The sequence below is a fragment of the Leuciscus leuciscus genome (genome assembly GCF_965113295.1).
Source record: "Leuciscus leuciscus genome assembly, chromosome: 15".
NCBI lineage: Eukaryota > Metazoa > Chordata > Actinopteri > Cypriniformes > Leuciscidae > Leuciscus > Leuciscus leuciscus.
This window is the reverse complement of record NC_138739.1, coordinates 34,280,522-34,301,172: the sequence shown is the minus strand read 5'-3', so window position 1 is coordinate 34,301,172 and position 20,651 is coordinate 34,280,522. Positions and strand designations below refer to the sequence as shown.

General features: G+C 36.8%; 1 protein-coding gene across 1 annotated transcript in view; it reads right to left on the bottom strand.

Annotated features, from left to right (window-relative positions):
• Positions 1 to 8,885: 8,885 nt before the first annotated feature.
• impg2b (interphotoreceptor matrix proteoglycan 2b) overlaps positions 8,886 to 20,651 on the bottom strand; it is a 30,844-nt gene continuing 19,078 nt past the window's right edge. The window contains exons 13-19 of the mRNA XM_082138283.1: positions 19,896 to 20,115; positions 17,867 to 18,077; positions 17,598 to 17,786; positions 14,490 to 14,691; positions 12,253 to 12,332; positions 9,840 to 9,896; positions 8,886 to 9,736 (exon numbers count right to left, since the gene is read on the bottom strand). Coding sequence (XP_081994409.1) covers positions 9,860 to 9,896; positions 12,253 to 12,332; positions 14,490 to 14,691; positions 17,598 to 17,786; positions 17,867 to 18,077; positions 19,896 to 20,115 — 939 coding nt within the window. The 3' untranslated portion in view covers positions 8,886 to 9,736; positions 9,840 to 9,859. The remainder of the gene's footprint in view (positions 9,737 to 9,839; positions 9,897 to 12,252; positions 12,333 to 14,489; positions 14,692 to 17,597; positions 17,787 to 17,866; positions 18,078 to 19,895; positions 20,116 to 20,651) is intronic.

Sequence of the window (20,651 nt, the reverse complement as noted above, 5' to 3'; positions counted from 1 at the left end):
TATGATTTTTATTGGGGGAAAAACTAAGGCCTAAATTACGTTATGTTATTTCCTGTAGGCCTATAATAAAAACAGCATAACTAATAAAAAAATAAAAAAATAGGCCTAGATATTATATAAAATATAATTATATCATATTTAAAATAAAACCAAATGGTTTTATTTGTATGATGATGATAATAATAATAATAATAATAAATATAATTATTGTTTTATAATGAATATTCATATTTATCATTTTTTCTTTTTATAAACAGTAGGCTATTATATTATACTGCGCAAATCTGTAGACAAAAAAAGTGCTGCTAATTTTCCGGACATTTCCTTTAACCCTAAAACCCAACACAATACAATGAAAAATTCAAAATACAAGAAAAACACCTGTGAAAAATCTATATGGAAAATGTCCTCATCTTAACACAGTACATTGGACCCTATTGTTACTGACTTGATCAATATTACATATTATATTATATTAATAGTAGCCATATATGAAATATTACATTATGTTATTCCACATTTAAAAATGCATTTATGTATGTATGGATTTATTTTATTTTAATTTTTTTGCTGGTGCCATTTTAAGGATTTTTGTATTCATTCATTTTCATATTCATGAAAAGAGTCAAGTCACCTTTATTTATATAGGCTAGTGCTTTATATCATGAAAAGAGTCAAGTCGCCTTTTTTTATATAGTGATTTATACAATAGAGATTTTTGAGTTCAAAGCAGCTTTACAGTGATAAACAGGAAAATAATGATAAATGATGCAAACACAGCTCAATACTGTAAAACAGCTCTCAAAAGAAATAGTGTCATTGTTTAGTGTTGAACAATATAATGATATGGATTAAGGATGAGATGATGGTCAATCTGGCTCAAATTTGCCACACACACACAAAACAAATGTGAAGAAGTTAATGAGATTTCACAAACTAAGAGCCCCTGAATGAATCAATCTCTCCGAGTCCTTCCCTATACTGTTTCTCATGTTGTTTTGGTCCATTACTGGCTTCCCCATCCCATAATTTCCCTCTGCCCCCACGGAGGGAAATTCCAGACTTCACATTTAATCGCTTTCAAACACATTCACCTGCTTTGGCAATGTGATGACCGATTCAGTCCAGAGGTGTGTGACTGTGTGTGTTTTCCCAAGCAAAAGCTCTTATACACTTGCAAGCTGATGGTTGCAATTGGGGCCATTCGGCGGTATCATTATGTTACTGAAGTTGGCAGCTTTACACCTCAGCTCCAGTCCCTCAGAGGGACATGTTTAAATGCTAAATATTTCTCTCAGTAAGAAAAGAAACCTGACAAATTAAATGAGACGACGGGTTTCAGCCATTCTAAAGTTGGACATCCTGGTATTTAGATTCTAAAGCATCCAGATCTGGAAAAGCAATTACCGGTAATGCTTTATAGTTTTTATTAATAATTTCAACCAATTTAATATTTCGCTATTGCTCATACTTAGGGTTGGGGATTTGAACAAGAGACCCTAAGTATTAAAATTATTAAAACTCGTAACTCATCCCGCACGTGGCTACGAATATGAATGATGCCAAAACAGTTTTAAAATATAGCCACTTTTTCAAGTTTTTGTTTTGTTTTTTAAAAAATACTGTAAATTATAATTGACGTACACTCTTAGAAAAAAAGGTTCAATGGGGTTCTATATAAACTCAATGGTGCTTGACTAAATTTTAAAGAACCATTTATTCCCAAAAAGTTCAAAAGAGAAATATAATACTTTAATTTATAAAATCTAATTAAAATAAAAAATGAATTAAAACAATATTAATATTTACTAAATCCATAACATGATACCATGATGGGAATCCTTAAGTGGTTCTATTTATGAAAAACTAATAGTTGGCCCAGATCCGGCCCACATCTGGTACATGCTGAATCCACATGTGCCAGATGTGGCCCGGATCTGGGCCGACACTATGTTGCTGTCTGGGTATTTGAAGATAGACAGTCATGAGGGCTATGAGTGATATCACGTCCATTTTTATTTTCTGCATGCTGGTTTCACCACATGACAAAATGTAGCAAAAAGATCTTTTTCAATTTTTTTCCCAATTATTATTATTAATAAAATATATATGTCAGAAATGTAACAAAAAACACTTATAGAAAAGGTGTATTCATAAGGATTGCATTTTAATGTTTTTTTGAATAAAATAATATATTGTCATGTCAACGACCCACCTGCTTTATTTCAGCTAGTATAACAGTTGAACATTTGCATTTATCAACATGCGTGCATCCATCACAATGGATTCTTTCCAAACAGTCTTGACACAAATCGCTCTGGGATCTAATGAGTACCAGGGTGGAAAAAGCGTTCCCGCTTGGATCCCAGCCTCCGCCGTTACCGCAGACTGATCGCTGGTGCGACTTTGTGCGATTTGTCCGTTAAACGACTTCAAGGCCTCCTCAGAAGATCTGCTCTAGCTTACTGTAGCTGCGCGCACATTATTTTCTCATTAGCCTGGGCTCTGCTGTATTTATATCAACATTCTACTGTGACTAAACCAATTTTCCGACAATAAAAAAACGGGTAAATCTCTGTCACTTATCTTCATTCAACATTGTTACAATTATACAGTCATTTGATCTTGATGTGTTGTTTTTTAAACTTCTCAGGGGAGGTTCTGCAGGCCTTTCGGAACAATCCACACTGACAGGAAACGTCCCGACGGGTCTTCAAAACATCCTTCTCTTTGAGCGATGCATTCAAACCCTTTCTCTACTGTATTGTGAGGCCGGTAACATAAGAAATCCCACCGGGGTGTTTTTCGGCTCGGCGATTGTGTAAGTTTTTCCGTGTTGACGAATATGTTCCATCATTTGCTCGCTTCTTGGTAAATTAATTGTGATGTGGTGTTGGTCAGGGGCTGATGCGAAGGTGACTGGCGTCGAAACAGCATCTTTCAGCAGGATTGAGAGACAGAAAGATGTTTTTGTAGTCTTTCATCAACACTTGATCATTCACAGCACTCCGGCTCCTTGACAGATGGAGCGCAACATGTCAACAGCAGGTTAAAGCGCTCACACAAACAAACGTGAGCTCGACGATTGCGCACTCATGTTGGCACAGTACACATATTTGCATGAGACTACAAACATGTCTGCACTGAATGATGGATATGGTACATTCGGTTCCTTTCCAAATCATAGAGCTTTATATCTAGCACACACAATACTTGGGCCAGTCCAAGGCCTTGAGGAGGGAAGTCTGCATGTCATTTGCTTGCTGGATCCGTTCGGCCAATAAACTGGCTCATAGCTTTGATTCTTCACGGGCACGTGAGAGGGGAACGAGAGAAATAGTCCAGCCACGTGCTGCTGTCTGGCTCTGTGCATCAGTCTCTGATCCGGCACTGTAACTCTGCTTAATATCACACACTGAAAATATGTACATTTTTTTTCATGCGTTTCCATGTTTCTTTCTTTTTCTTCCCTTTTTGGCTAGATGTCTCTATGGACTTCCCTCCATATGGTCATTTTCATATCTGTCTGTCTGTCCTTTCGTACAACCTCAATCTATCTTCTAACCATTAAAGCCATAATGTAATAATAATAGCTGTATATTAAATTGGAATTAGCCTATATAAGTGGACAATATCTGGGGGGGGGATTTGGTTTTGCTATCAAGGATCAGGTAATCCATCTTAGTTTTGTGCGTTTTATTTTTTGTTTGTTTGTTTTTTTCAAAGCGAATTAGATTGTATCACCCTGATCCAGATACACACTTTTTCGATTACCAAATCTGGATTAATAGTGCTCCATGGAGTGATGAAAAAAATATGGGATGGAAAACATTTTTTTCAATGTTTTTGCGTTCTCTCAGAAAAGTTTCGCATAGCTTTCACCCGAGAAACTTTGCATTCGCTCGCAAAGAACTTTTGATCAGTTCATCTTTTATGATTGTGCCAATGTAGTTTACAAACAGTGATAAAAAACCCTTTAAATTAAATATACAATTTTTGTTTGATATTTACAGCTGTTTGGGGAATGTTTGATGGCGCCAAAATCTATTTTTTACTAAACTGTAGGATACAAAAAGGCTTAAGAACTAGCCTAATGTCTACTTCTAATTTATTACTTTAACAGTTGAACTAATAAAGAGCAATATAAACAAAATATATGTGTGTGTGTGTGTGTGTGTGTGTGTGTGTGTGTGTGTGTGTGTGTGTGTGTGTGTGTGTGTGTGTGTGTGTGTGTGTGTGTGTGTGTACTAATGTTGAATTTTTTGACCAGTTTTGATAAATTTTTGTTCCTGAAATCCACCTTTCTGCTGGGATCAGTACAATCCAGATTTTTTTTTTATCAAAGGTATCCCAATCTTACAAAAATGTTTTGAACAACACAAACTGATGATTTGATCCAGATCAAAACCAAGATTGGATTTTGTGATCTAATCTGATTTCAGAATCCTGTTTTTTCTTATGAACAACACGTTTTCAATATTTGATCCAATCCGATAGCTGAAATCCGATCAGATTACTTTTTAACAACTGGCCTCTTTCATTCTGCAATTACAAATGACAAAAAATATGACTTAATTCATTATAATAATACATGATCATGACAGCATGAAATTGAAAGAAATCACACAATTATATAACTTATAATGACAAACCGCTGCATTTAAATAAATGTTTAAAAAAAAATAGAATGGGCAGGGTTTAGATTATCTGTGAATCAATTTCTATAGCTTATGAACCTACAAACCAAATCACTGAAATGAATCACAATTCCTAACCCCACATTTGAGAAGAAAGCGCCTGATTGATTGCTTCAGCTTGCAAACAAATGATAAAAAATACAATTGTTGAGCGAGTAGCTCTTTACAAAAGCTACACAAGTTTTGTTCATCCATCCATCCATCCGTCTGTCTGTATACCTCTTTGTTCCTTGCGTGCCAAATACTAAGCAACTGTACTTGGAGTTAATTGCTTCCATACAATAAAAACACCTACATGAAATGACTGCTCCCTAAAACAGGCCGAGTGGAGACCCGTCTCTGAGTAACTACACGGATAAACAAACAATTAGGCACAGTCATCATCTTATGGGCAAATCTGGACTGAGGTTTCTGTGCTTTTGTTGTACTTAAGAGTGTTGAGTGCCCAGCATGTGAAAATTAGTGCAACTGATTATCCAGTTTGGCTGCTAGTGCCATAAATGTCATTCACATATTAAACTGTGTAAATACAGAGCCCCCCAGTGGCAGGAATGGTTTAATGCATATAATGAATTAAACATTTTAATTTTTTTTCAAATTAATAATGAATAAAATAAAATGCAATGCATATACATGGACAGTTTGGTCTAGTGATAAAAAAATATCAAATGCTTTTTCCAACAAGTTTTCTTTATACACTTTTGCACAAATCCACCAAATAATTGATAGTTGTGGAAAAATCTCCGCTCCACTTATGAGTTGCAGTGATGGTTAAATCAGATTAACGGCTGGGTTGCAGTCTCAGCAGAGCACGGAGAAATCAGGATGGATAGGATGCAAGCAAGATACATCATTCACCTGTGCATTAAAAATCGTCTTTCAGCGCCACATGCTGTCACCATTCTGAACAGGCTTTTCCCAAACTTTCCAGAGACTCCCACTGAGATCCATCCGTCACACATCCATCTCCACATGATAATCAACGCATGGGATGCGCACTGCAAACACATCTGTCCACGATTGTGCAAAGTGACAACGGATCAATCACATATGCAGCCAGGTTTTGATTGCTGGCCCCAAAAGCAAGTCTTCCTTCAAGGATTTCATTGTATCCTCAGCTGTGCAAACTCAGCATTCACGACCTTAACTTCTGCAAGTCAAGATTCAGACGTGTGCACAATGCACATCAATCAACAAACGGGAAGCCCAAACATCTCCAAGTTTTACAAATAAACAGCTGAGGGAATGTGGTTACTAATCCTAGCGCTAAGGGTGTGATGAGTCAGCTTCGCCTTACACCCCGTGACATTTCCACGCTACATAAATGAATGATTCACCCGTCCAGTTGCTGTGGTGAATATTCCTCTTTCCCACACGCCGATTTGATGTCACTATCCACTTTTAGAGGCGCATGATTTGAAACGCCGCCACTTCTCAGACACTCCCGGCCGGTGTTGTGCATGCGTTTCCATGGCTCTGCTGTAATGGTTCACAGGGGGAGTCGGTTCTTGGATGGGGGCTAACTGTAAACGTGTTGTGGTTTTGGAGGTCCGAGCAACATTTCTTGCATTTCATCCGCTGGAGGCAATTGCCGGCAGGGCCAGTACTGAGTGAGGGCTCGGATCAGCAACATAAGGCCTGCCATTTTTCCAGAATCACACAACAGCTGAGTTACTTAAGGTTTTCATGAAGGATGAGGACAGAGAGTTGGCTCATGAGATATCCCAAGGAAGCTGCCTCACCATTTCCACATAACAGTGGCTCTCCTCTCGAGAAGTGGGAGATTCCCTCTTTCTCCATCTGTACGGGCTGAGCTCAAAAAGACACACATCACAGGCATTGAACACTCAAAGGTTAAGTCACTTGTTCCATGGCAGAGTTACCTTATACGCCCGGTACTGGCACAAGAAGTTTTATTGATGCCACTTGCTGAGTGTCTTCTGGACAACGTTTAAAAAGAGTTAGCAGAGAGAGGGATGAAGAGAAGGACAGAGAAGGTGAAGATAAAGAAGGTGTCTGAGGAAAACTTGTCTGCTCCTTGACCTTGAATTTCCAGTCCATCTCAGGATCAGGAGTAATTGAAACCAAGGGAAGTTCTGCAATTGCTTTACTTTTTCCACAGTCACGGTCAAACCAGTATTGCATAACCTTGGCTTGGTGAGATGGCACTGTGAACCAGGTTGTGTTTAGCATGCATCATCAAAAAGTGAGGGGAAGTGAGAGTTTGTTTTTGTACAATTCCCAAAATTTAGTTTGTTGTGTAATCAAGGGGACCTTCCTTAAAGGGGAAATCCGTATTCTTTTGGGGGATTCCATCACCATTGTGCACTTTAACAAGGTTCAAATTACTCATGTCTCGGTTTTATCCCGGTTTTAGGGTTTCGGTTTCGGTACGGTTTGGTATGTGCTATGTTCGGGAGAAAAAAGGACCACTGATACAAAGATACAAATAAAATAAAAACAGTGCTTTTCAGGTTATTTAGGTATCTAACAGTAGTTTTCAAGTCCAGAAATTGAGTAATCAAGTGTAAAATAACATTGCATATAATCTTCACTGTATAAATTTAATAAATGTTAATCATTATTAAAGTTACAAAAGCTAAATTCAGTCAAGAGCAGGAAGTGATTTCCTTGTCTTTTGTTGTTTGATTAACATTAAAAACACAGACAGCAGGAATATTAGGCTGCTGTCACTTTAAGACATACAGTAGCTAATGCACGGATCCCAAATACTGATACTGTTACATATGCATTGTTTTTCTCGACTGTTTACGTTAACATAAGACATAACCTACTATGTTTGCTATACTCACCAAGATGGGCATGGTGGCAAATTTTTCAAGACTTCAAACTCAATATTTGTGCACTGTCTGAGATGCGGCTTTCTGTGTGCGCGCATCGGATGAGTATGCAATCGAATCTTCATACAGCGCACAAGTTCTCTTTCGTGTCTTCTTGCAGTTTAATTTTTATATTGTCAAGGCATAAATGCGTTTGTTTAAACACAGATAGCAACTTGAGCTGTTTAGGTCTCACCTGCGCTCCCGCACTATCAACACCTGGGAGATGATGGCGTAAATGACTGGTCATATTAGAGCATACGGCACTCCTATTTAACAAAGTTTGCGCCCTCTATAGGCCATGACCAGCGACTAGTCAACGACAAGCTTAAAGCGTAATGGCAGAGCATTAAAGTCGGCTAATTGACTAGTCTGTGCAGCCCCTACTATCCATCGACAGAAACATACATTAGCCTGTTTTACACAAACCATTGTTATTTTCAACAAACCATATTATAGACGCGTATGCATCATCAGATTTAAGATGAACCGTGTTGCAAGTGCGCGCCAAACCGTTGGTGGAGAACTGTATGGTTAAAAATGTTTTACAGAGAACCTTTACACCCCTAGTAAGGTGTATTGGAGCTGTAACTAAACTCTGCAGGACAGTGGCCCTCCAGGAGCATGGGTTGACACCTCTGCTTAAGACAAAAGCTGATTAGGCTGTACTATTTAGAATATCTGGGAACATTATAGGTTCAAACCCTGCAAGGGATGATCCATGAACTCGACATTGTGCCCTGGTGCAAGAACCCAAAGTTTAGGTCGTTTTGTAGAAACTGTGGATGCAAATTCTTGTCCACTTGGCAGGAAACTATTGCCAAGAATCACCAGTGGCGACAGTTAAAACAATGGTGCCATGGTGTCTTCAGATAATGGTTGTAGTCTACATGTCAACCACTACTATCTTTCAAAAATGCAATTTACTAACCTGCGGACAATCCATGATTGTACCGTCTAAGGTTAAGACTGCTTCAAACTAAGACTTTGGACTTATCGCACTGGGAAAAGCCTCAGCTAAATGACAAACTGGTTAATAGCCACCTCCTTCAGTTGTCATTGAGTACGATTTTGGCAGACGCCTAGCACGTCTGGCCAAAGACGCAAATGTTATCTTAAAGACCTGAACATAATGTAGAGGTTAATCTGACAAAGAATCAAAGCATCTAAAAGAGAAATTGAAAATAAGCCTACAAAAAACTGCTTAATGAAAGCCAATTAAAACTTGGAACCTTCACTGCAAATAAAATTAGCTCTAATCCAACCTTTAAAGCATTTTGCACACAGTTGATGTTACTTGTACATGTAATTTCTGATGCATACAAAATTTATTTACAGTTAAATCAAATCATTGTGCACTATTCTTTATTCGAAAAATAGAACTTGTGCTGTGACCACCATGAAAATTATTGTGGAAATCAATACAATTTAAAATATACATAAATAGAACAATCTGTTGTGATAATGGACGTTAACATTTAGAATAAATACATTTAATACACTTGTGTGTGTGGCAAGTGTTTTACAAAAGTAGAAAAATGTACAACTGCAGGAGAGTCACTAAACACAAAACACATTCCTAAAGTTGAAATCAATTATGTATAATAAATCACAAATAAAATTAGCCACAAGGGCCAAAAAAAAACGTTAAATGTTAAAGTTGCAAATATAAATATGGAACTACTCTTTTTCTGTATTCATTAAAATAGTATAGCTATTGCGAAACGTTCTCTCTTCAGTCAGTCCGTGTTTCAAGACAATTATGTCTCACATTGCAAATAAAAACGAAGAGTAAGAATCAAAGTAAAGGCACTGACAAATGAAAAACCATAAGAAAGAAATACAGGCTTTCCATTGCAAAAGAGAGGAACCAACATGATGCCCGGACGTATAGTTGTGTTATCTGGTGTGGTCACGTGACACGATACTGTATGCGTCATAACGTGTTTATAAATATGGCCTTGACATTGCAGTAATAAATCAGCCCATTGGTAAAAACAGTAAACATAATCACAAATACATTGCTTTTCTACATTAGATCACAATCTGTCCATCCATCATTGTGACGGTTGCTCACTTCTCCATAAATGATTCAAATCAAATCTTTAGTCCATTTACTTTCTCCGCAAACTATCTTCCTGCAAAGTCCACCATGGCAGAAGAGGACATCTTCTTGCATTCAAGAAAAAAGGCAAGTGTCTGTTGAGAAAATACAATATCTATTGGTGCAGTGTCAAGGAAAAAACGTTTTGAAGGCTGTAAAACTTTTTTTTTTAAAAGAGAAGAATTTCAAATACAGTACCTTGGGTTTAGTTTGCAACTCTAATTACAAGAGCTCTCTCGTCTGGCATCAAGCGCCCTAAAATGAAGAGATACAACATAAAAAGTACAAAAATGAAGACAAAGCAATACAACTTATTCATTGGAGTGACCGTTTTTCCTGCTTGAGGAAAGCAGTCTGTTTTAATGTGACACTGAATCAATCAGTACGTCAACTATCATTGTCTTGACTGACGGCTTGAAATGAACTCCGAACCGAAGCTTTTCTGCCAGGGTCTAGTCTAAGAACCAAAGAATGTTCATGGTTTGCTTTCAGACATGTGTTATGTGATCTATTTTACATTTATATATGTGTATACTTGTGTTTCCATGTGTTAGTCTTGTTTATCAAACTCTGTTCCAAAACCTAGTAAACTGCCTTGCTGTCTACCGACTAAATAGGCAGCATAAGTAAATGGAACAGTTCCAAATAGGCAGTTCCAGTAAATGGAACCTTATAAGGGCCAATTTTGAATGTTCCGCAAGTGAAGCACACAGAAGACTTACAATCAGGTGTTAACATGACGCTAGCTTAGAAATACATAGCACACACAAATACGGAGTAAAATAGGACTTTTTCAACAATATTTTTATGGTACTGAATGAATTATGGCAATAAGAACGCAGCACATTTAAGTTGCCTCCTGTTTAGAATAGCCCTCGCGTTGGGAAGTCGCCTACAAAGACCTAAAATGCCTCCCTCCTACATAGGAAGCTTACTAGGTTTTGGAACATAGCCTGAGTGTGTGTGGCCTGGCTCCAAAATACAGTGAGCGATCTGCCCTGTGCTTGCAGCTGGTATGACAGTTAACCATTACTCAATCCCAGCGTTCATTTTTCAGTCTGGTACACTCCACCTGTCTGGAACTCTATACGGCACCTGGCACAGGTAGAACACCCACGAAACGGGCCTGCTGTCTGAATTTGTCTTGCCATGCCATTGCAGCTCAGAACATTGAGCTCTTTTGAAGACGTATTAACTACCAGTGCACAAAGAGTTCAATTCATATCCAGAAACGGACTGTCTCGAAAAAAGACATACTTCAAGATTCAAAAGAAACAAATCTCTGCTCTTCAAAGGCACGAAAACTATTTTTCAGTTTAGTATTAAATACCGCTTTTGGATCTGAGCAGTGGCACCAGTTCTGAGTCTTTAAAACTCCATTAATACATTTTATTATCATATGATTGTGTCAATAATCACTTTTCACCATTAAATGTCACATGTTGCCAGTGAATTTATAACCATTTAAAATTCTCTTCATCCGGGGTTGGCAATCTTTTTTGACATGATGTGCCATTTTTAAATTAGAGTTTGGTTTTAAAGTTTAGTTCCAAAACCCATGCCTGTAATTTTTTAAACCATCCTAAAGTCCTTGATCGGCTGGTTCAGGAGTGTTTGGATAGACTGAGAGAAAGACAGACAGACAGACAGACCTGTTCAACCTTAGTTTCTTTATAAAACATAAATTAACTATTTTTACCCAATTTTCCTGTTAATTATTTTAGCATAATGTCTTAAGAACAGCAGACCAATCTGTGCCTTCCAGCTTAAGCGCAGTGCTTTCATTTCATCACACTTGTGTTTGGCTTCCAATAGAGCTCATAAACGTACCTCTTGCTCATAACTTGTTACTGCAAGAGGCTGTTTGGCATGCAGAAGCAAATGACTAATTCTTAAATAAACAACATTAATATTAATATCTATATATGATATTAATCTCTCTTGCTGTTTTTGCTCGCGTGCCATTGGTTCCCCCTCCGGCACTGGCACCCGTGCCTAAGGTTGCCAACCCCTGTTCTATAGAATTGACTGATTTATGTTTATATGCTGCTGAGGTCATGCTTTACTGAAGGACAAGGGAAGTTCGCCTTCCAGTAAGTGATGCATTTATGGTTTTGCAGTCTGTTATTTTGGCTCGTGACTCTTACTGATCATCAAAGTGCATGTAAAAGAAAAAGTTCTGGGTTCAAAACAAGTTAACGCAGCATATGTGAAATGCAGCCGATTACCACGTAAAATAATTCTGACTTGTTTCTCAGTTTTTAAAACAAACACAAATTGTGTTTATAGCAATGGACTTACAATGGAAGTCTGTGGGGCAAGACATTCTGGAGAGTGCGAGTGTGTATTGTTGTGGAAACGGAATTCTTCCATACAGAAATATGTTATTGAAAATGTAAATTGTATAATTCTGTGCAAATGTCTTGCCCTATTGATTACAGTGTGACTGCAGATGCATATTTTGCTCATTTATACAAACTGAAGGACGAGCCAAAATATTTTCTGTGGTCATCGGCAATATTTCACAGATGCTTTCCGTTGAGCTTAAGTTATATGGAAACCAGAACATTCTGACGGTGCACGTGTATCATGGGTTTGGGTTTGAACTTACCCTTGATGCTGTTGGAGAAAATTAGCAAACTGGCGGTCCTTGGCATACAGCTCGATAATTCGAATACGGTCCTGGATTTCCTGTCATGAGAGCGGGAAGGTGAAAGAGAGGGAGAAGAAGATAGACCGTTATGTAACAACAGGAGCTGACCTCTCCACCCAAGTTCTCCTTTTACTTCTAGACGTCTAGACCACTTTAAACCAAGAGCAAAGGTGAGAGCGAATCTCATGAAGAGCTTCTTCAATTACAGGCACTTTTACGTCCCAGCAAAAGCTTTTTTCATTTGCTTACATCACATCTTGGAAACTTTTTAGATGCATTCAAAATTTATTTTGGCAAATATCAGAACATTTTATTGAAATACATTTGAGTTCTTTACTCTTGTTCCAGACTTCCAATCTTAATATGAAACCCAATCATAAAGATATTGTTACATTTTTACAAATAACTTACTGATAATCAATTCAATTCATTGCGCTTTTATTACCTTACTTTTGACAAAACTTTTGCTGCAACTGTGTGACTTTTTGTTGACTTTTTATATCGGAAAGATGTATTTTTAATCGTCAACTGAACAATCTACAACCAGATTCAATACAGCATATCATTTGAGCCGTACCTCCATCCCACAAAACCTTGTACTAGACTTTCAATCTTACAAATATGAAACTCCATCTTAAAACTATTGTTACATTTTACAAAATCTTTTGTATGTATTCATACGAAACAGCCAGTTCGTAAAATAGTTACGTTTTCTTATCAATTCAATTTATAATCAATTCAGTTTCTTGCACATTTATTAGCATAGTTTTGACAGCACTTTTGCAGCATCCCTGTTTCACATGACTTTTTGTTGATTTTATAATGTCGGAAATATTTATTTTTTATTATTCGTCAACTGAACGATCAGCAACCAGATTCAATATAACACATCATGAGAGCTGTACCTCCAACCCATCCCTTCATTTTTCTAGACTTTCAATCCTAAAATGTAAAACTCCCTCATAAAAATATTGTTATATTTAAAAAATTTTATATATATTTTTTCTACATATATTTGTACTTGCATAACTATGATAATTAAAAAACAAGTAGAAGTTTAGCACCCATTAACGCTCCACCAAATGTTTTATGGTTAAACTGAATTGCAGGTGTAAGTGAATAAAAGACATTTTTCCTCTAAAACTGTTTAGTGCCTTCAGTTCTGACTGTTACATAAGAAATATGATTTATCTACCCATAAAGTATTGTTTTCCAAAGAAGACATGCCTGACCATTCTCCATTGTTCAATGTTGCCAGGATATTCTCCATTGTGAATATATCAGTCACGCAGACTATGACAGTTTCATTGCTACAGGAACAGAGCTTTAGTTGAAGGACATGGAGTGTTTTTAGGAATGTTTTTGAGGAATACTCTATGTAAACATGTGGCACAGTGAATGCTATTAAAACTAAGTAATTCTGCAGACCACTTGCATAAACACACAGCTGTACAGCTGTGTACACAATGCGTACCATGAGCGCCCCTTATTAGTGTATTTATAATTCGTAACTATTTTATTTTAAATAATTGTATTCATTCGTACGATCTACGTACACCAGATTGATGGTTATGTTTAGGGGTGGACCTTCATGCTTACTTTTTTCTAAAAATCTTAATTTAAAAAAAAAGTTACAATTTTAGGTGGCGGCAAATTTTCACCTCATTTTCTACACCTTGAATTTCTTATCACTTCAATTTATAAACAATTTAATTTGTTGCACTTTTGTTTGCTTAGTTTTTACAAAACATTTGCTGCAACACTGTTTCGCAAGATTTTTTGTTGACTTTCTATGTCAGAAAATGTATTTTTAATTATTCGTCAACTGAGCGATCATCTACCAGTTTCAATATACTGTACTACCATCCCATCTCTTCATTTTTACAAGGTGGCAATTTCATATGAACTTGGACAACGTTTTTTCGCCACCTCGTAAAACAGTTACGTTTCGTTTCATTATCAATTCAATTGCACTTTTAGCTTAGTTTTGACAAAACTCTTGCTGCATCGCTGTGATGCGTATGACTTTCGAAAGTTTACTTATGTCGGAAAGATGTATTTTTAATTATTCGTCAACTAAATAATAAGAGTTGTTCTTCCATCACACAAAACCTTGTTTCCTTGTCAAAAGAAATGTGTCGTCTTTTAAGGTCTATTAACGTACACACAAATGCATTATTTGCATTATGCATTACCTCTTTCGTAAGTTCACTGTTCTCATAAATGTGTCGTATTTCCTCACTGCTGAAGTCCGTGGACATCTCAGCGCTGCCGGTGCTGTACGCAGGGGTATCTGGGTAACGGCGGTAGTACCGATTACAACCTGTAGTTGCTTCGCTTTCAAACATGGGATTGTACTTAGTAGCTCTTTCTAGAGATGGCACGTTCTTTGCATATCTGTGGAAATGCCAGGAAACAAAAGTCAGAATATAGACAACAACATCAATGCATAAAAAAAAAAAAAAAAAAAAGCCTTGGTGCTAATTTGGGAAACACGGGTTTGAATCTAATGCAAAACATGTTTCACTTCCTGTATAATATCATCTCTCTACTATATCTGTCAATAAATTATTAAAGGGATGGTTCGGAGTAATTTCAACCTAGGGTCCTTTGCACCATGACCTCGAGCCAAACACCCCCCCCAGAAGCTTTTTTCCCTTGATCGAACATTATTAAAAAGTTAGAGCTTACTTAAAGATATCAGCCATATGGCTTAGTGCAGGCGCTAATGGATCCAAGGATGTATCTCGTAAATTACCCCACTAATAATGCCTGGAATGGTACCAAACTTCTACAGTAGTACACATAGGCTCTGTACTCATAAACCGAGGCATTGGGAAGTTTGTAAGTACATCAGGAGTTTATTTAAATAACACTTGCCTGATGACTTATGTTACCGCTAACCCGGAACGTCGAGGTCACTTCCGTGATTTGGGAAAAGTCCGTAAAAGTCCTGGCAGAAAGTGATGAATTTTTTATAATTTTTTTCCGAAGTGTTGACAACTTAGTGTTAACTTATAATTGTTACAAACTGGCACTACCAACAAAATATTAGTGCATTCCTGGAACTGGGCGTCGTTACACTACATCCTTATGCATCGCTTTCTGCCAGGACTTTTACAGGCTTTTCCCAAATCACAGAAGTGACCTCGACGTCCGGGTTAGCGGCAGCATTAGCCATTAGGCAAGTGTTTTTTAAATAAACTCCTGATGTACTTACAAACTTTCCAAAGCCTCGTTTTATGAGTACAAAACCTATTTGTACTACTGTAGAAATTTGGTACCATTCCGGGCATTATTAGTGGGGTAATTTACGAGATACAACCTTGGATCCATTAGCGCCTGCACTAAGTCATTCGGCTGATACCTCTAAATAAGCTCTAAGTTTAATAATGTTCGACCAAGGGAAAAAAAAAGCTTCTGGGGGGGGGGACACGGGACGGGTGGGGTGTTTGGCTCAAGGTCATGGTGCACAGGACCCTAGGTTGAAATTACTCCGAACCATCCCTTTAATAATTAAATAATCTAATAAAATAAAATAAAGTGTGGATATGAAAGTATTTTTGAAGACAATGACCAAAAAAGATAATTAGATCGCTTCTAAAATGGCAAAATTGTGCAAAAACTCCAAAGGTTTGTATCTGGAGCCGAAGATGCCCTTGCCGTGGGCTTGTAAAAGTAGGAGATCGTCCCACCTATTTATATCTGCCCAAAGGTCAGATAGTGGAGCCACGGAAAAAGCGAGTGGATAATCTCAGCCTGAGTGAGAGCGGCTCAATGTTCTACTGTCCTGGCATTCATTCCTCTATAACCTGTTGATCAGGATCACTGATAGAATCCCCTGCAGAGACGTTACGTCATCTTATGTCTGCCAAGATTTCCCTGTTCGCCCTGGTGTTGGTGAAGCAAGTATGCATTATGTTTACAGACAAAGTCTAGATGCAAAAGAGAGATAAATTCATTGTTTTAATAAATAAACAAATAAATACATAAATAATTGTATACTATTTTATAATACTTATCATCATAATGATCATACTAGCATTATTATTAGTGGTTTTGGCTCTCATTTTGATTTATTATGGTTGTGTTGTAAGTATTTGCAGCACATGTGTTGTCAAACTGATGAAGATATTTTCTTTATTTGCTGGTGTTTTTTTCTATTTGCATGTGTTTTCTTCAGTTGCACCACGATGAGCTCTCTTGTCCTCCATAATTTGGACACTTTAACCACACTTACAAGTGTATGAATGAATGAGTAATAATTATAATATGCACACTATATACATTTTTATTATTATTGTTATTATTACCATCATCTCATTTCGAGTTATTACAAGCCCGTATACAATGACCCCAAAAAGTATTTGGACAGCCACACTTACATAAGTGTGTATAGTATATATAATATATGAATGTCATATTAACTTTTACAATTTCAAGTATTAGAACTAACTTGACTTGTCCGAGTCATTTTTGCAACTTTTAACCGACTGGTCCCATGGTCATTTTTAGTACATGTTTTTAGTCAGGTCTAGTTCATCACAATATTTACACGTTTTGTAAATGTTTCATATCAAATTCAGTCACAGTTATCTAATACAGTGTGGATTAAGTGTCCAAATACTTCTTGGGGGTATTGCATGTTAACTAGAGCCGATGGATATTTAAAAAAAATTGGCATATCACCATATCAGCATAATGATGTATTGGATACAAAATGTTCAAGACATAGCTTATGAGAGGAACAAAACGATAATTGATGCAACCTGCACATCACGTGCCTATGAGGATTTGTTTTGTAATAACCAAAGAGAACACATTTTGTGTTCCGGCCTATTGGTACAACAAGGCCATAAAAACAAAATATGCATGTTTGTGCAATAAAATATTTCCATGCCCTCCATATGTATATTCCAGAGCACAGATTATTTTGGTTCCTTTTTTAACCAAGTGAGAAAACCAAATGTCATATTTTTTAAAGCTATTAAACATGTTAGGATACACACTTTTTTTTTTTTTTTTTTTTTTTTGGGGCCTCAAAAGAAACACATTTCAGAGTGTTTATATTCACAGCATTCATTCACAGCACTGACAGAATGAGTCATGCTTCAAATGTGCTTTATAACACCATACAAGTCATTTAAATGAATTGAACTGGTCTTAATAATCCACTCAGGAGTTCTGCTTGTTCTGAAGTTAACAGAAAAACGAAAGCCTCTTATTGTCATCCAAAAATATGATCTTATAATGTATTTGGAGCATTAAGTATGTGTTTGTTATGCTGTAAGCACAGTTCGTACCGTAAAGGGTCTTCTGAATCATCCGTGTCATACTGGTCTCGCAGAGTCCTGGCGAGGAAAAAGATCACGCCCGACGCCACGAGGAGGAACCCTGCGACCGAGGCAATGGCGATGCCAACCACCAGCGGTTCTGACACATACTCCTCGCAGTGTTCGCCTCGATACCACCAGTTTTCACCGACTCGACACCTAAAACAAGTGACACGAGGGTTAGTGAATTTCATTTTTGGTAGTACTGTTCCTTTAAGAGTTATTTTTACAGCACACACCTGCAGATGGCTCCCTTGCCAGGTATGATGTCACATTTCCCATCATTCTGGCAGAAGTCTTGCTGTATGTCACAGATACTCTGACATGGCAGGCCGTCCACGCTAAAATAGCCAGCATTACAGACGCACTCCGCCTCGCCTGACCAGCGGTTGACTAAACACTGGGAGAACTCATTACACGCTTGGAATTTACACGCATCAGCCTGATCACCTACCGGAAAGAAAAAGACAAGTTGTACATATATATACACGCTCACACCAATAATGGTGATGAATTTTAAATGATGTAAATAGGATTAGCACAGACAGTGTTCGCAACATTGTTAAAGAAAACAAAAAGCTTGAACTAAAACTATTAAAAACATTTTTAGTATTTGATAATCAAGCTGAAATGAAATATAAAATATAAATCTTATATTAAAAACTTAAACTAATTATTAGAATTAAATAAAATGTAGAAATTAGAAATGTTTCCCTGTTTAATAATATATAAATAATAATAAAACAACACTGGTTTGTGTTAAAAAAGGGGAGTTTTAAACAGTTCTTTGAATTTATGTTGGTTTCATTTGTTTTTGAATGTCATGTTGTGTAACATCAAGCAAAAAAAGCAATGAAATATTTTCTTAAAAACTTAAATACATGCCAGTGTATTCATATTTTATTATTATTTGCAAAAATATATATATATATTTTTTTTCAGATAAAATGAATCATGAATTATTAATACAAATATAATTCGGTTTTCAGAGTCGCACCACATGACATTTTACACCTTAAAACTTTTTCAAATATTAATAAGTATATTATTGTTGTTTTTTTTTGTTTTTTTTTTGTTTAAAGTAACAATATTTAATAAAAGATTGGTCCAATTCCAAACATGCTCATCATAGAATACGTGTATTCAAGTCACTGTTTGTATGAATTGATTTATGTATTTTTAAATAAATGCAAAAACTATCTAAGCAAAAACATGAACATGTCATCTATTTATTGGATCTAGAGTCAAGGTGGAATACATACAATGACGTTACAAGTATAGATGTCAGTTGACTATTCCTGTATAAGCAACTGTAATGTATTACAACGCATTACAAATGTGGTGTCAAAACAAAGCTAATTTTCTGATTCGAAGACTTCAGCATTTGGCCTTTAGAGATGCTGTGTGTTGACAAAGGAGCTCAGACAGAATTACATGCCCACACACAGGGACACAAACAAATATGACTCACTTGTTTGGTGCGTCGAGAGCTGCACGTCTCACTAGAACAAATCGGCTCTAATCTGTCTGCAGTACAGAATCAATCCTCCTATCGCTCATCCTAACAAGGCCTAACGTTTTCCAAAGCCAGATTGGAATAACCCTAACCTCTATCGAAGAAACCTGCTCAATATTGAGGTGTATCTGTAAAATACCAAGGTGTATCTGTAAAATCATCAACACTTGCTGGCAAAATTCCAGGGTGTTTCTAGGATTGATATTTGATTGTTAGCTTGTTTTGGGTCGTTGCATATTGTTGACAAAAGCAAAAGATCCCACCCCTAAATCTGTCCAATTATCTATGAGATTAAGTCTATGAGATTTTCCGCCCATTTTAAAGCCTGTTCGATTAGAATTATTCAGTAGCAGTTTAGTACTGGTATCAATTGAAGAAATGTTGGCTCCTGTTACATATATGAGTCACAAAGCCTCCCTGTGTAGCACACTAAAACAATTATACTAATAGAAAAACAAAACTATTCTTACTCATAGTCTTAGACTCAGACAAATTAAACATAAGTGGTGCACAAACTGTGATCTATATCTAATAGTACTAAATCCCAGTCATGTCTGGTTCTAATTTTAGGTCTTAAAAATTACTTCAAATTGGCAGAAAATGCTTAATATGGCAGGGATCTATCCTTTAAAAAAATCTAATAATATTTAGTGAATATTGTTGGCCTCAGGAAATGGCAAAAATTTGCTGATGTCATTAGCTAAATTTATTTTCTGTGTTTTGTTTGTGTATATGTAAGTCCTTTGAAGTACCTGATTCAACGTCCAATGAATACTTGTCTATTGCTAGATTCATGGTTTGGTAAGCGGTATTACAGAAGTCCTCTAAGATCAGGTACACTGCTGTTGTCACTCCATTGGGAACTGGCTTGCCAAACTTCATCCTGCTGTTTACCACAATGCTGCCATTCCTGAAGTTTAAGATCTCTAAATTCTGGAAATTGCTGAGGTTGGATTGTAGATATGGCACGAGCTAGAAAAATCGAAAAGAAAATTTAAAGTGTATTCCAGAGAGCAGAAATACATGGCAGAGTCACACATACGTAGTTACGTTAATGGAAGTCAAGAAGGTGACTGAAGGTTCTAATTCCATCAGTTATCTCATTAGTTAGAGTTCATAAAGACAACTATGTTAATGGAGTTAACGGATCGTATGCAAAGCCCCTAACAAACTCTCCTGATGTTCTACAACAACAAATATCAACAAATCTAAACTGGCGTTGTCCTGTGTGTAAGTTGAGAATGTGCTTTACGAAATAGTAAATAGTAATTTTGTCATCATTGATGATATATTATATTATGAAAATATTTGTCATATTTTCCACCATTTACCATTCACTTCCCTTGTGTGACAAAGTGAAATGGTTACTGAGGCTATCAGTCCCAAACATTCCATCTAACATCCCTCTGGGTTCCATAAGATCGTTACTGCCTAGGAACATGTTTAAAGACAGTTGCCATTAACGACTCATGGCCTTCTTATTGACGCTTTGCTTTCCATAAAGTAGA